Genomic DNA, 17,447 nt, shown 5'->3' with positions numbered 1-17,447 from the left:
TGTAATCCCAGTGGCTCTGGAGGCTGAGGCAGGAGGATATTGAGTTCAAAGTCACCCTCAGCAATTTAGCAAGGCCTTAAGTAATTTATGGATTTCCTATGTCAAAATAAAAAAAAATGTAAAAAAAGGGCTGGTGATGTGGATCAATGGTTAAGCACCTAGATTCAATCCCCTGTGCCCATCCTCCACAAATCAACATTTTAAAAACCAGAATCACTAAAACATCAAAGAAACTCAAAGGTCCTTGTAAACACAACTGACTTTGCTTCAAAGGTTTTTTGCTTTTTGTTTTCCACTTCAAGTTAACACTACCTTTAAAAAAAATCACATTTTTTAATTTATTTTTTCTGACCTCTAAGAGGGATCTTACATTTTTCTACTTCCCTTTCCAAGACTATTCCCTCTTTTGCACTGTGTAATCTTGAATTTAAATCTGAATTAGTTGCATTGATTTTCCCTTGTGTTAATAGTCAAATTATGATACAATTTGAATTATTGAAATGCATAGAGGGGTTTCTTTTATTATTTTTAATGAAAACTCATATCTTTAAAATTAGCACCTAGGGGACTATAGGTGGAGACTTAATATGTAGAGTCATCAGCATGATAATTGTAATTAAATAAACACAAATCAGTTCATGATAGCTGATTTCATTTACTATTATAATCAGCTTTCTCTTCTATAACATAGCACAATTAGTCCTAAATTGACATTCACTAATTGTATATTAGAGTTTCAAGGAAAACAATGAAGAGTTAGTGACTATCATAATGATTGAGATGTGTTTTGATATCAGTAATTATTATTATTTTTAAGATGGGGGTCTTGCTATTTTGCGTAACCTGATCTCCAACTCCTGGACTCAAGCAATCCTCCTGGCTTGGCCTTCTGAGTAGTTAGGACTACAAGTCACCAAACCAGCCCAGTAATTATTGTTTAGTAGATCTCTTTTTGGACACTAAAATCACTACTAATATGATTGTATATGTTTGAAATTGGTTTTATGAGCAACATACAGATTTGATGCAATTCCCATCAAAATGCCCACGAATTGGTGTGAATATACTTTGTATACAAAGAGAAATATGAAAAATTGTGCTCTATATATGTAATATAAATTGTAATGCATTCTGTTGTCATATATAAATTTAAAATAATAATAATAATAATAAATGTCATTTTTCCAGACCTAGAAAAAAACAGTCCTGAAATCCATTTGGAAGAATAAAATATTCAGAATAGCCAAAACAATTCTAAGTCAATAAGCAAGCTGGAGGCATCATCACAATACCTGACTTCAAATTGTACTACAAAGCTATTGAAATAACCACTGCATGGCTCTGTCATAAAACCAGATACATAGACCAATGGGAAAGAAGAGAAGACACAGAAAAAGATCCAACACAGTTAACAGTCATCTGATTCTTGACAAATATGCCAAAAATATATTGGGAGAAAAGACAGGCTTTAAACAAATGGTGCCAGGAAAATTGGTTATCTATATGTAGACAAATAAGACTAGACCCTGTACAAACTTGAAAGAGATCAAAAGCCCAGGAATTAGACCAGAAACTATGCAAATCCTTGGAAGAAAATATAGGTTTGAGACTCCAGCATATAGGTACAGGCAAAGGCTTTCTTATTAGAACTCCTAAAGCTCAGAAAATAATGACAAAAGTTAATAAACAGAATGGCATCAAATTAAAAAGCTTCTGCACAGCAAAGGAAATTATTAGTAACATGAAGAAAGAACCTACGGAATGGGAGAAAATATATTTGCTAACTATTCTTTTTCTAAAAAAAAAGAGAGAGAGACAATTTTTTAATATTTATTTTTTAGTTTTCGGCGGACACAACATCTTTGTATGTGGTGCTGAGGGTTGAACCTGCACTGCATGCATGCCAGGCGAGCGTGCTACCGCTTGAGCCACATCCCCAGCCCTGCTAACTACTCTTTGACACAGGATTAATATCCAGACTATATAAGAAACTTTAAAAAACTTAATACCAAAACCTCAAATAACCTAGCTTAATTGGGCAAATGACTTAAACAGATTCTTCTCAAAAGAAGAAATAAAAATGGACAACAAATCTATGAAAATGTTCAACATCATTAGCAATTAGGGAAATGCAAATCAAAACTACAGTGAGCTTTCATCTCACTCTAGTCAGAATAGCAGCCACCAAGAATATGAACGATATGGGGCTGGGGTTGTGGCTCAACAGCAGATTGCTGGGGCTGGGGATGTGGCTCAGGTGGTAGCGAACCTGTCTGGCATGCGCGCAGCCCAGGTTCGATCCTCAGCACCACATACAAACAAAGATGTTGTGTCTGCCGAAAACTAAGAAATAAAAAAAATGGCAATGTTGGAAGAAATGGTTTCCAGCAGAGTCAGGTTGCAGCAGCTTCACTAATATATCAGGTACTTAATTAAGAGTTCAGGAATAAGCCTTAGCAAAAAGAACCACACACAAAAGAGCAATGGGGAAATGGTAGACCTAAATTTAAAATCAAAATTGATTCATGCTGAAAATGTATGTGGCAGCCAGAAAGGAAAAAGGAAAAGAAAGGTGTGTGTGTGTGAAAGGAATCTGACGACAATCAAAGGGAGGTCAGTAGAACAGAGGAAAGGGATCAGGGGAGAGAGGAAAGCAGGTAAAAGAGAAATACTCGAGAATGATATTGGCTAAGTTTTATCACTGTATTGTACATATGTATGAAAACATAACAACAAATCCCACCATTATGTACAAGTATAATACACCATGAAATATGGAAATAAAGAAAAATACCAAACCTAGTGAGGCGAGGTGGAATATGCTTATAATCCCAGTGACTCAGGTGGATGAAGCAAGAGGATCACGAGCTCAAAGCCAGCCTTAGTAAATTGAGGTGCTAAAGCAGCTCAGCAAGACCCTGTCTCTCAATAAAATACAAAACAGGTCTGGGGATGTGGCTCAGTAATTGAGTACCCTGAGTTCAATCTCTGGTACCAAATAATAATAATAATAATAATAATAATAATAATAATAATAATAATACCAAATCTAATATGATCAAAACAATTCACCAGTAATTAGCCTGCATGACACATAAAACAGAATATCCTTTATAAGAAGACAATATAATCCAGACTTCCTATGATGTATCATCTATAAATGACCAGAATATAATTAAAATTTTTTTTTTGGTACCAGGGATTGAACCCAGGGGTGCTTAACCATTGAGCCACAACCTCAGCCCTTTTTTTGCATTTTATTTAGATACAGGGTCTCATTGAGTTGCTAAGTGCATCCCTTAATTGCTGAGGCTAGCGTTGAACTCTTTTTTTTTTTTAACAATTTCAATTTTTAATAATGGAAACATTTTGCTATTCCAGAAAAAATTTCAGGGGAGAAAAATCTTCCCTATAAAAATAAACTCATCAAAATTATAAATATTATAACTTTTTTACTTCTGCAATTTAAAATGCTCCCCTGCAATACCACCCCTGCATATAACACCTTTCCTGTACCATCACATTTTGAAGAGAAAAGAGTATTACAGCAAAGCTCAGTTTTAATTTAACGTAACATTTGTAAAATGACTTTTTAAAATCTCTGGCCTTCAGAGCCTTTATTCTTATTTTACAACATTAAAAATGCTGCTGTAGTAACCAGTGTTTGGGAGAGAACATCACTTTTCTAGAACCATGAACAGACAGAATTTTAATACATTAACTTCCAAATTGTAACTTGTAGTACACATGACAGGGAGGTTTGGATAAACACAGAGGAGAATATGCCTATTTCAGACAATCTACTTCAAGTAAAAAAAAAAAAAAAGAATTCACAGTTACCCAACAGCTAATACTTCAGGTTCTAACAGTGTCATGAATCTGAGAAACAAATGCTTCACAAACTATAGGCATATAGAATATCATTAAATTTTGCCAGAATGCAAAGAAGATAGAAAAATGAGAACCACAAGAGAAAATGTCACATATAAAAAAAGTTCCGTGAGCTGACCCAGATGTTAGGATTAGCAGAAAAAAAATTTAAAAAGTTTTTATAACTAATTTCAAGGAATTAAAGAAAAGCTTAATCATAATGAATAAGTAGATATGGGTGTCAACATATAAATGAAAAATTTCTTTTAAAAGAAATAAAAAGTATAGTATTTGAAATGAAAAATTCATGAAACAAATCTATCAACAGATTATATAGTGCAAAAACATCAAAAAGTTAACTTGGAGATAGACCAATAAAAATTATCTGGTCTAAAAATCAGAAAGAAAAAAATAGAGACTTGGTTACTATCATTACAAAGTGACCTAATATACATATAATTAGATTTCTAGAAGAATAGAGGCATAAATTGTACAGAAAAAATATTTAAGACAATGATGGCTAAAATTATCTCAAATTAACAAAAAAGATGTTAACAGATTTAGGAAACTCAGTGAATACTAAAGTTAGTTACAAAGCAAATCACATCTAGATGCATCAAAGTCAACTGTAAATAATCAATTAGGAGGAAAAAGGTCTTGAAGGCAATTAGAAAAAAGTGGTGTGTTACGCATAGGTAAAAATGACTAAAATGATAGCTGACTTCTTATCAGAAATGAGAGATTAAAGTTAACGGAAAGGTTTAAGGTGCTAGAAGACAAAAACTGCTAATCTAGGATAAGTACTCTTCAAAACTGAAAGTAGAATAGACATTTTCAAATAAATAAAAAGTAAGAAAATTCAATACCAATAGATCTCTACTATTAACAATGCTAAAAGAACCTCTTCAGGATAAAAGGAGATGATCCATCAGGTAGAAACAGATGCACTGTGTGTTTTAGTTCACTGTGTAACAAATTTAATGGTTTAAAATAAAAATTCTTTGTTATTTCTCCTTATTCTATGATTTGACTTTACATAACCTGATGGGTCCTTTGCTCTAGGTATTTATTAGTGCTTATGTGGTTTCCTTTAGCAGGGATTGTTTAACCAAAGGTAGAACTGACAAAATAGCTTTGTTTACATGTCTGCTAGCTCAACTGGTTGGGTCAGGCTTATCTCCTCAAATGCTTTTAGTCATTCAGTCATTCTAAAATTTTTTATTTGTTGATTAGATTTCTAGAGGATAAAAGTAGAAGGTATACACCTTCCCAAGGTGTTAGGTCTAGGATTGGCATGGCATCACTTTCACCAAAAATATATTTTGTTCATTAAAACAAGACAAAAGACCAGCCCAGACTCAGCTGGTGGGAAAATAGATATTACTTCATAATGAGAGAAGCAACATGATACAGGAATGTGGAGAATTTGGGGTAGATATTTTTAAAGACAATGCACCATAAACAGAAATGAAAAGTACTAGAAATACTAAAATGTAGGTAAATATAAAAGGCAATATGTATACATATTTATTCTTTTAATTTCTTGGAAACATGACTAAGGTAAAAAACATAGGGTATACAGCTGTAATATGTATGACGACAAAGCACAAAGGACTTGGGGAGATGTGAGAAAGTATCACAATTTAAATTATGAAAACTGTGATAAATTAAAGAATGCATTTCATAATTCCTGGAAACATTGCTAAAACAATAATGTAAAGCAATAAAGCTAAACGCTAATGGATAAATTAAATAAAATTTAATTTTTATTTAATGTAATTTTATTTAATTACATTAAATAAAAATATGAATAGAACGAAAACAAGAAATAGATAAAAATACATCATGAATAGTAAGCCAAGAAGAATGCAGAGGCTATACTAACATCAGATGAATTTAATTCAAGATAAAGAGTTTTATAAGAGATAAGAAAGACATTTCATAATACCATAATGTGTTTTTAAGAACACAGAAACATGACACCATACAACCAAACATTTATATTCCCCAAATATATGAAAGCTGACAAAACTGAAGAGACAAATCTATACTTTGAATTTTTAACACCCTTTTAACAACTGATAGTAACACTATAAAAAAATCACTAATGATACACAAGAGTCTGAACAAAACTATCAACCACCTTAATCTTATTGACATTGACTGACAATGCCCAACAACTCCAGAATATATATTTTTTTCTAGTCCTCATGGAAACTTGCAAGATAGGTTATATTCTTGGCAAAAAATTTTAAATATTGAATTTCAGTTTGTTTGCTGATCACAGTAGAAATAAATGGGGTATTCTTTAATAAAACTGGTCATTAAATAAAAGCCCTACAAATCATCAATAAACAGTGTTTTAGTTATCTATTGTTATATTTTTAAAAATTCCAAAATTTAGTGGCTTTAAAAAATAACCATTTGCCGGGAGTGGTGGTGCACACCTGTAATTCCAGTGGCTCAGGAGGCTGAGGTAGGAGGATCGAGAGTTCAAAGCGAGCCTCAGTAATGGTGAGGCACTAAGCAACTCAGTGACACCCTGTCTCTAAATAAAATACAAAATAGGGCTAGGGATGTGGCTCAGTGGTCGAGAGCCTCTGAGTTCAATCCCCACTACCAAACAAACAACCATTTTATTTCTCATAATTTTGTAAGTCAAGACTTTAACCAAGGTTCTGCTCCAGTGTCACCTAGGCTCACCCATACAGCACACGCCTGATTTAGACTACAAGGTCTGAGATGGCTTTGTATGTACGGAACTAAGGTGCTGACTGTTGGCTTTATATAGTCTCCCTTTCCATGTGGTCTTTCATATGTCAGGGGCTTTCTTCAAATGGACTCTCCCTCCAGTAAGATAGCCTGAGATTCTTTACAGTGTGGCACAGGGTACCACAGAGAAGAAAAAATGAGTTTGTGCCTTTAAAGGATACAGTCAGTCCTTCCTCAAGTCTCAATCTTGGGTAGGATCTTGGTCCATGCATTTTGGGGGAATTTATAGTTGGATGACATTTTAATCTACATTACTATGTGAAATGTCTTTGTTTTTATGATTTCATTTTTGCTACATTGTTCCTTTTCCATACAATTAACTACAATATAGGATAATCTATTAACGATAATGTCTCTTCAATTGGTTGTGTGAAGCTTGCTCTATAATAATTTATATAGAAAGAACTTATGGGAATAATATTCTCTAAATGACAATTTCCTGATTTAAAAACATATAATTTGTAGCCAGTACAATAGTGCATGCCTATAATCCTAGCTACTCAGGAGGTTGACAAGTAGGAGAATGGTAAGTTTGAGGAGAGCCTGGGCAACTTGGTGAGACTCTGTCTCAAGAAAAATAAAAACAAAACAAACATTAATGACTGCAGATGTAGCTAAGTGGTAGAGCACTCCTCAGTTCAATCCTCAGTGCTGGGGGTTAAAAAAGGTCATTCATCACCATACTAAGACACTCCTTAGAGAAAAGTAATTGCAAGAACATTGTTCTCCTTCCTTGGGATATGTTTTTTTTTTTCCTAGATTGGAATCTGGAAAGCCTTTTGTGTGCTTTATGCTCTCATTATGGTTATGTGGCTTTTTAAATCTTGTTCATGCCATTGGATGTAATATCAGATTTTGGGGTTTTTTTAGGTGGTGCTGGGGATTGAACCCAGAGCCTTGTGCGTGTGAGGCAAGTACTCTTCCAACTAAGCTATATCCCCAGCCCCAGTGGATTTTTTTTTTGGAGGGGAATCTCCTCTCAACACATTTTGTGCCAGATTGTACTTGAGAAAGGGAAGTGATATGTACAGCATGGAACGATATTAGTTTCTGATTTTCCCACTTTTTAAAATCTTTTTAAAAAAATTATTTATTTTTAATTCTAATTTGTTATATATGACAGCAGAACGCATTATAATTCATATTACACATATGGTACACAAGTTTTCATATCTCTGGTTGTATACATAGTCACATCAGTTGTGTCTTTTTTTAAGAGAGAGAGAGAGAGAGAGAGAGAGAGGGAGGGAGGGAGGGGAGAGAGAGATTTTTAAATATTTATTTTTTAGTTCTCGGCGGACAAAATATCTTTTTTTGTATGTGTTGCTGAGCATCGAACCCGGGCTGTATGCATGCCAGGCAAGCGCGCTACTGCTTGAGCCACATCCCCAGCCCCTAGTTGTGTCTTTATATGTGTACTTAGGGTAATGATGGTAATCTCATTCCACTGTTTTTTCTATCTACTATTTAGATGTATTTGAGAACTTTAAGAAAAATCAGAAATACTCTTTCCTATTTTCATGAAAGCATGAATTTTTAGCCATATAAAATCTGTCCTGATGGGTTTTGGTTATATTTTTATACCTCATGAAAAGAGAAGAAATGTTCGCCAGGACAAGCCTCTAAACTGGAAGCTAATAGCCATGTTATCTTGTGTGCTCTCTTCTTCCACATCATCACTTAGGTTTGAGTGAGGCTAAAAACTAATGACACAAAGAACAGAAGGAAATTTTCTTGTGATTACTGTATATTGTTTAAAGACAGCAAAGAATCAACTATTTGTAGCATTTTGAAAAATCCACATATAAATTTTTACTAGACTTTAAAATTTCTTCTTTGATACTCTGGTTCTACTCAAATGGTCCACTCTCAGAGGGGAAATTCAGAGAATCCTGGGAGAGTCATTATTTGTGAAGTCATAGTTATGAACAAAATCCTTTCTTGCAAAGACTTTCAAGCTGCCTCCCTTTAGCTTTCACTCATTAGTGCTGGTTGATACCTGATGCTATTAAAAAAAATCTGATCCTTATCTCACACATCCCTCTCACAAATATTGTAGAAGTACATTGTGATCCCACTAATCTTTGTCCATGGCCATCTTTCCCAGAATTCCCCAACTGTCTCTCATTTCACAGGGTTTAATCAACCTCCTTCCATCCTATTTCATATAAAGCAATCAACATTCCTTATAAAAGCTGACAGCACTTGGGTCCACAGAACAATCCTTGTTGAGAAGAAAAAAAAGAAATTCATGACCAAATAGTAGAGAAGGCAGCCGAGTCACTTAAAAGCTAAAATTGTAATAAAAGAGAAAAGAATGATCAAGGAACCAATTAAAAGACTATTCATATATTTTTCTCCTAAGAACCATCAGCCATGCTTCCGTTTGCACAGGTCGTTGGAAAGCAAAGCAAAATCCAAAGGACCACCAGGAAAAGTAACATCTTACTCCCCTAGTCCAGCTGCTGACCCCTCTCCACAATCTCTATTTGCAATGGAAATCTTACACCTTCTGGATGAGACAGAATGATGTAAACTGCTGGCCAAACAAATGGGAAGGCAGCAGCCTATTGTTAGTTCCTGGTTCACTTCCATTAACCAGTACCGGCTCAAGGGGCGGGCAACTCCATTTCCACCTTCAAAGGAGGAGTTGGGCGGGGCTAGGTTTTGGGCATGCTCCCAAGGCAGGTTTCTGGGCATGCTCACCTTACCATATAACTGTGCTTTTTAAAAAACTTGGCATTAAAGATAAAGCAACCTTACTTTATACTTAATTGTGAATGGGCTGCTCTAACTACTCCTCTTTCATATTCATTTGATATTTTTAACCATGCTTTATGTCCTCACTCTGTTTCAAAGAGGCAGCTGGAGCCCACAGGTCTAGACCCTCATCTGGGTCCTGCCAGAGGAACCATCTACCACAAAGAGAATCAAGACAGTCATCGAAGACAACATTCCAAATTTTTATCCAAGTAGAGAATCCAACAGTTAAACTGTCTGCAAAAATGTAATTTTTTTGTAGGTAGACTGAAAACACTACAATTTTATTTTGTTCTGAAAACACTGCAATTTTATTTTGTTCTAGTAAATAAAGTCAATCTAGATGAGTACAGAAAAGGGTGGAAACTTGGTACTAAGGTAATCAAATACAACTTAAAAATATGACCACACACATCTATTTTTTCTCTCACCCGAAACAGCTAAAGGACAATACACAGATTTCTAAAAAGATATATGAGGCAATGGTAGATGAAACAGTGCACGAATTCTTTGGAAGATAAAAAGTGGATAAGAAGAGGACAACAAATTCAAAAGAGCTGTGGAACCAAAACACTGGTATCTAGCTGGGGCTGACTGCAGGAACTAAAACCCTTTCAGTTCTCCAAAAACTCAGATGCACAAGCACAGGCACCACAGTATGGAGGAACTGAGAGGATCCACACACCAAACACCAAGAGTACCACGTGCCCTCAGCTCCCTGTCTTTCCAATTTAAACCACCAATTTCACTGTAATGGTATAGGACTCGTCTTAGGATACAATGATTTTTCCAGTGAAATCTTCAAATATGACTCCCCCAGTGCAAAAGCTGGCTTGCCAACCAGTGCTGTTGGCATGAGGCCCAAAGGCCACCCACCAGTTCACAACAGAGCTGCCTGTCAGCTTTGGGGAATTTCACCAGCACGATGATCAGAGGACACCAGATGTTTCAGATAAACTGCTAATAAGAACGAGAGACTCCAAAACAAAACTTTTAAAAAGAGGAGGAAGAAGGAAAAGCAAATAGGGGAAAAGGAGATAATACAGTGGGCAGGGTAACACTTTCTAAAAAGATATAATAAATATCCTCCCTGAGATATATTTTAAAAAGCTATAATAAATGTCCTCGGGGAGGATATTATATCCTTGAAATGGGAATAGGATACGATTAAAACAACAAGCTGAGAACAAGAAAGAGTTCTTGAAGAATATAAATGTGATACTATCATAACAAATTTTAAAGATAAAACACAAGAAAAGTCCAAGAACTGTGTTCTGTAAAATAATGCCAATTGCCTAGATTTTGAATTCTCCATATATTCCATAAAAACCACACCAGTCAACAAGGATAATCAAACCACCCCTAATCTAAGCCTACCACAAAATTAGGAGTCGGGAACTACTATAAACTTCCACTTGAAGGTAAACAGAGAATGAACATCCCAAACCAGCTGAGCTCTGAAGCCCTCACTGGTCTGGGGAGGCAGACAGAGACTGCACAGGAGCAGGACAGTGGGGCTCCAGGAGTGCCAGACAGATGAAGTTCATCCTCCAGAATGAGGTCACCCCAGGATGACTGAGATTGGTAGTTCAGAGCAGTGGCTGCTTAGGAATTCAAAGGAAGGGCTGGAAGGAGACGCAGTCAGACATCTAGGGACGCTCTGCTCTCGGGTGAGAAAGGGGTAATGCAGACAGCCTTCAACAGTCTATGGCAGGGAGAAAGAGAGAAGCAATGGGAGGAAATTCAGAAGGACAAAACCAAAAGCCTCACCCAGCCCTTTCCCTACCAGTAAAGGAAGCACCCTACTGAAGCCACTGTGCTTCTCTGTATTGATGAGAGAAAGAATTCTTTTTCGTGGCGGGGTGGGGTGGGGTGGGGAGGGAGGTACTGGAAATTGAACTCAGGGGCATGAACCACTGAGCCACATTCCCAGCCCTATTTTGTATTTAATAGAGACAGGTTCTCACTGAGTGCCTCGCTTTTGCTGAGGCTGGCTTTGAACTCATGATCCTCAGCTTCTGGAGTCACCAGGATTACAGGTGTGCACCACTGTGCCAGGCTAGAAGGAACTCTTGAATTAAGAAGCTCAGTAAGGGTGAAAGATATATATATATAATGAAAATTACAGAACCTTAAAGAAAGAAATCAAAAAAAGACCTTAGAAGATAGAAAGATCTACCTTGCTCTTGGATAGGCAGAATTAATATTATCAAAATGACCATACTTCCAAAAGTGCTATACAGATTTAATGCAATTCCAATCAAAATCCCAATGACATTCCTCATAGAAATAGAAAAACAATCATGAAATTCATCTGGAAAAATAAGAGACCCAGAATAGCTAAAGCAATCCTTAGCAAGAAGAGTGAAGCAGGGGGCATCACTATATCAGACCTTAAACTATACTACAGAGCAACAGTAACAAAAACAGCATGGTATTGGCACCAAAACAGACTTGTAGACCAATGGTACAGAACAGAGGATACAGAGACTAACCCACAAAACTACAATTATCTTATATTAGACAAAGGTACCAAAAACATGCACTAGAGAAAAGATAGCATCTTCAACAAATTGTGCTGGGAGAACTGGAAATCCATATGCAACAAAATGAAATTAAACCCCTATCTCTCACCATGCACAAAACTCAACTCAAAATGGATCAAGGACCTGGGAATAAAACCAGAGACTCTGTGTTTAATAGAAGAAAAAGTAGACCCTAATCTCCATCATGTGGGATTAGGCTCCAACTTCCTTAATAAGACTCTTTTGGTGCCAGAATTAAAATCAAGAATCAATAAATGGGATGGACTCAAACTAAAAAGTTTCTTTCTTCTCAGCAAAAGAAACAAATCTGTGAGGTGAATAGAAAGCCTACATCTTGGGAGCAAATCTTTACCCCTCACACATCAGATATAGCACTAATCTCTAGGGTATATAAAGAACCTCAAAAGCTAAACACCAAAAAAAAAACAAATAACCCAATCAATAAATGGGCCAAGGACCTGAACAGACACTTCTCAGAAGATAATATACAATCAGTCAACAAATACATGAAAAATTGTTCATCATTACTAGCTATTAGAGAAATGCAAATCAAAACCACTCTAAGATTTCATCTCACTCGTCAGAATGGCAGCTATTATGGATACAAACCACAATAAGTGTTGGCTAGAATGTGGGAGAAAAAGGCACACTCATACACTGCTGATAGGACTGCAAATTGGTGCAGCCAATACGAAAAGCAGTATGGAGATTACTTGGAAAATTGAGAATGGAACCACCATCTGACCCAGCTATCCATCTCGTCAATCTATATCCAAAGGACTTAAAAACAGTATACTACAGGACACAGATGCATCAATGTTTACAGCAGCACAATTCACAATAGCTAAACTGTGGGACCAACCTAGATGCCCTTCAATAGATGAATGGATTAAAAACTGTGGGGTGTGTGTGTGTGTGTGTATGTGTGTATACACACACATACACACACACACACACACACACACACACACACATACAATGGAATATTACTCAGCAATAGAAGAAAATAAAATCATGGCATTTGCAGGTAAATGGATGGAGTTAGAAAAGATAATACTAAGTTAGCCAATCCCAAAAAACAAAATGCTGAATGTTTTCTTTGATATAAGGAAGGCTGATTCATAGTGGGATAGAGAGTGGGAGATGAGAGGAACAACAAGCTCTAGATAGGGCAGAGGGGTTGGAGGGGAAGGGAGGAGGCATGAGGTTATTAATGATGGTGGAATGTGATAATTATTATCCAAAGTACAGGTATGAATACAAGAACTGGGTGTGAATATACTGTGTATACAATCAGAGATATGAAAAATTGTGCTCTATATGTATAAGAATTATAATGCTTTCTGCTGTCATATATGAATAAAAAATTTTAAAAAAGGTCAGTAAAACCCTCTCACACCAGCCCATATTGACTCCCTCTTACTGATACAGGAGAACAGTCATTTTAAAAATAATCATGAGAAAAAAAAAAAAACCCTTTCAAGTCTGAAATTCAAATATTTCAGAACAGAAAATGGACAAAAAGATAAATATTGGGGCTAGGGTTGTAGTTCAGTGGCAGAGTGCTTACTCAGCATGTGTGAGGCACTGGGCTCGATCCTTAGCCACCACATTAAAAAAATAAAATAAGGGCATGCTGTCTATCTTCAACTAAATATATATATATATATATATATATATATATATATATATATATATATATATGGAGAGAGAGAGAGAGAGAGAGAGAGAGAGAGAGAGAGAGAGAGAAGGGAGAGACACCAAATTTGAGAAAATAAAAAGGAAGACAAAATGATCTCCTACACCTCATGGGTCTTTTTTTTTTAATATGTATATTTTTAGTTGAAGTTGGACACAATGCCTTTATTTTTACTTTTGTTTTTATGTGGTGCTGAGGATTGAACCCAGGCCCTTGCACGTGCGAGGTGAGTGCTCTACCGCTGAGCCACCACCCCAGCCCCCCACTTCATGGGTCTTAAACGACCTAAAGCACATGACATAGTAGTACTGTTGATGAACACAATAAATGTCCATAAATATCAGTTGCAATTTAAAAAACATTCTACTATTGAGAAGAGGAATCACTGTGCAAAGCACCATCATAAAGATAGGAGGTTTACCAAATAAACTCCAGAGAAGATGTCTGCGTCAAGGGAGAAAAGGTTCAAATTTAATCCTTGAGACTGACAGGACCATAAACATTAATATCATCACTTGGATTCAAAGTCCAGCTTCAAGGGAACAAGGATTATTCTGGCAGTTCTTGGACCAGGAAGCCTTAAGAATGTCATCAGATGACTACAGGGCTGGGTAGGAAAGAAAGGTCCCAGAGCAGGACACAGGACTTCCTGTGGGGACGCATCTCACTCACACCCTACCTTGAGGTGATGGAGTCACTGGCTCACCTAACCCCAACTCACTTCCTTCCTCCTGCTCTCTGATCCCTCCTCCAGCTGCAGGCAGGGCATCAGAGGCCCACTGGCTATTCTCTGTCTCTCCCAGGATGGACTCCAGGTCTCCCTCCTCCAGGGTGCTCCCTTCAGAGGACAGCAGTTTATCCAAGCCAAATTTCAGTATGTCACTCAACTTGAATGAAGAAAACGAGAGATCCAGTTAGTTCTCATGAAAACACAGATGAGGATGTATGACTTGCTAAGTGTCTAAATGATACCTGGTAATTCTTTCCCTGTGGACTTTCTTCTCTTCCATCACAAATGACACCTGCCAGGCTGTTTTGAAGTTGGATGAGGAATAAGCAGAGAGGTGATAAATGATGATCAGAGATGTTGACTTTGACAATTATTTACAATACCAAAAAAAAATTTGGGCCTCCAATTTTTTTGAGGAGTGGGGGCAGATAAAATGATTCCAGCATCTTCTATAGCACTTCTCACCAGCATTTTTTACAGGCACTTCCAGCAGTCCTGAGAGAACTCAGAGAACCTGTTGGCTACCTTCTTACCTCTCCCACTGACAAACTCTTATAAAGAGAAGGTGCCACTGAATACCTCATCTCACCATGAGCTGCCACCTGTCCTTGCCAAGCCGCTTTGCTACTACAGTGGTTTATGGGACCCACTTTGGCAAAACCATAACCACCCTCATCACCAGACCCAAAAGCCCTTTCTCAATTTCAATCTCCCTGGATAGTCCTGCAGCACTCCCCATCCTGCCCTCTTGCTCCCCCTAGGGGATATACTCAGCCTACTTCCTATGGCTACAAGAACCAGAATCTTAGATAGTGTTACCTGGCTTTCATTTGCTACTTGCAACTCTCCACCTCCCTAAGTACGATCTCTTAGGAATTCTGAACCAATTGGGATCCACATCATGGGACTTCATTTTCATTTTGCCCTTTTAGATTTGGTTAGTTATCTCTAGATTGCCTATTCTGTAACTTGGAAACTTTAGCTTGAAAATACCCGAGATGAAAACTATGACAAAAACTAAGCAAAACCATACCTGTTATATTTATATTTAACTTTGGTGTACATATATATATATATATATATATATATATATATATATATATATATATATATATATATATATATATAACCAAGCCAAATGGCTTTGGCATTTAGTACCCAAAACAGAAGAAAGCCAAGTATTTATGATGAGGCTCAGTCCATACTGGGACCCTTCCCTCTTCCACTCCTTGGACTATGTCTCCTGGCTTCCCTCGCTACTGCTCACTCACAACATGTCTTTAAGGAACTACCCATTTTTTAAATGAAAACCACTTTATTATAGTAACTAAGAGCATGTAGTTGGAAGTTAAAGAGTGCTCGGATTAGAGTCATGAATCTGATGTTTGGAAAATTTCTTAAGATGGAGGTAAAGACAACGTCTATCTCATTTTTTTGTTATTCTTCTTCTGAAACAACTGGAAAAAGTGCATGTCACACAATGCTTAGCACACAGTACGCATTCAATAAGTGTTCACCGCATCTGTATCTGTTCTCTGTTTCTGTTGTGTTCTCCTTCTAAGGCAAGGAACCTGCTTTCCTTTATCAGAACTTCACTGCTCTATACTGCTTAGATTTATCAAACCAGAACCACGTCTTTTACTATTAGATTCTTTTAATAACTTAAAAAAATGTCCTTCTGTATTTTGAGACAAGGCAGTGAGTTATCACCCTTGTTCCTGGCAACCATAAATAACTCACAGTCTGGTGGGGAGGAAAGAATCAAGACAGAATCAGAGTGTGATTTCTTGCCATGGCTTGGGCAGGAAGTTCCACCGAGGTCCTCTCCACCAGCCCATAGTTTGTTCTGGCCCCAGGATCTGGTCCCATGGCAGAGTTTGTGCCTGTGCATTTCACAATGATGTGCTAGCAGCCAATATCACAGGAAAACCCCTGACTGAATGCCTGGAGCTCCCTCCACTGGGGAAGCATCTCCTCTAACTCCTGACACCTGTGCCTTCACAACAGCCCATGATGAGCTCCTCTCCCAACGTCCTGTAAAGAAGTATATTTAGACACCTACAGTGTACACGCACCTCTCTCTCAAGCTTTCACCTTCCATTTGAAATTGCCTCTTCAATAGTGTGAAAATAAAATGCACAGCCTGCCTGGCCACCATGACAGATGAGCATGCAGAAGACTCAAAACACAAAAGGCCAAAGACTCCAGTTACTCTCTAAGATAAACTAAAGTCAAGCAAACAAACAAAACCTAGGGTTCTTCTTTAGGGTTCTAGTACCCCCAAATCTGTGACCCTTTCCTGCAGGTCAGTGACTCCCTAACAAAAACAGCACCTTCCCTGTCTGCAATGCTGATGTGTAAGGATACAGATGTGAGAAAACTGCCATTTTTAGACTCATGCTTGGGCTAGTTGTAAATTTGATGATTCTGCTTGTAATACTGTGTAATTTTTTTCCCTTTCATATACCTCTTGAATTTTTTTTTGATAAGCTGATCCTTTTAAAGCCTGGTTTTTCTTGCAAACTTTTCTAATTCCTTTCTTTTCTGAGTCTCCCTCTAACAATAATGTATATTGATTTTTACTACAAACTCTGTTGACTAAAGCCTACATTATCTTCATCTTTCTAATTTCTATCCCTATCTTCCTACTTTCTACTCTCATCTTTCAGGCTTAAAGGCTTAAAGCCATCTTGGAACTTGCTCTCTCTCACTGCCTGCCTCAAAAGAATAGCCAACTCCTGTCATTTCTCTGCAGTTTCCTACAGCAGACTTTCCCACAGCTACTACCTTTTCTCAGACATTTATTACTCTCTTCATGCTTGAATCATACTAGATACTAGGGGTTGATCTCTCTGCATCTAATCCCTCAGAAGGACTTGGGGTATATTATAATATAGGTTCAATTTTATCTCAAAGGCTGCTGCTAAGGAATAACTCTAAACCTCCTACCAAAAGAGAGCTCTCTAGGATATTCTAAGACAGCATTTGACTCCCATCTAATTTTTTCTTCTTCAACAAATAACTCTAGTGCTTTCATCCCTATATCCTATGGCATAATTTTGAATTCCTA

At 37.0% G+C, this 17,447-nt stretch overlaps 1 protein-coding gene across 14 annotated transcripts in view; it reads right to left on the bottom strand.

The window, feature by feature from the left end:
- The window catches only part of LOC144372842 (transport and Golgi organization protein 1 homolog), a 108,666-nt gene that overhangs the window by 62,938 nt on the left and 28,281 nt on the right, over positions 1-17,447 (bottom strand). For 11 of the 14 annotated variants that reach the window (XM_078036091.1, XM_078036093.1, XM_078036086.1 and 8 more), the window contains one exon: positions 14,369-14,534. The exons of the other annotated variants lie outside the window; for them this stretch is intronic. In XM_078036091.1, the coding sequence (XP_077892217.1) occupies positions 14,369-14,534 (166 nt within the window). The remainder of the gene's footprint in view (positions 1-14,368; positions 14,535-17,447) is intronic. 14 annotated transcript variants of the gene reach the window in all.

Source organism: Ictidomys tridecemlineatus, unplaced genomic scaffold (assembly GCF_052094955.1).
Source record: "Ictidomys tridecemlineatus isolate mIctTri1 unplaced genomic scaffold, mIctTri1.hap1 Scaffold_174, whole genome shotgun sequence".
In the NCBI taxonomy this organism is placed as follows: domain Eukaryota; kingdom Metazoa; phylum Chordata; class Mammalia; order Rodentia; family Sciuridae; genus Ictidomys; species Ictidomys tridecemlineatus.
Note: the sequence above shows the minus strand (reverse complement) of the source record. Positions and strands in the feature narration are given on the sequence as shown.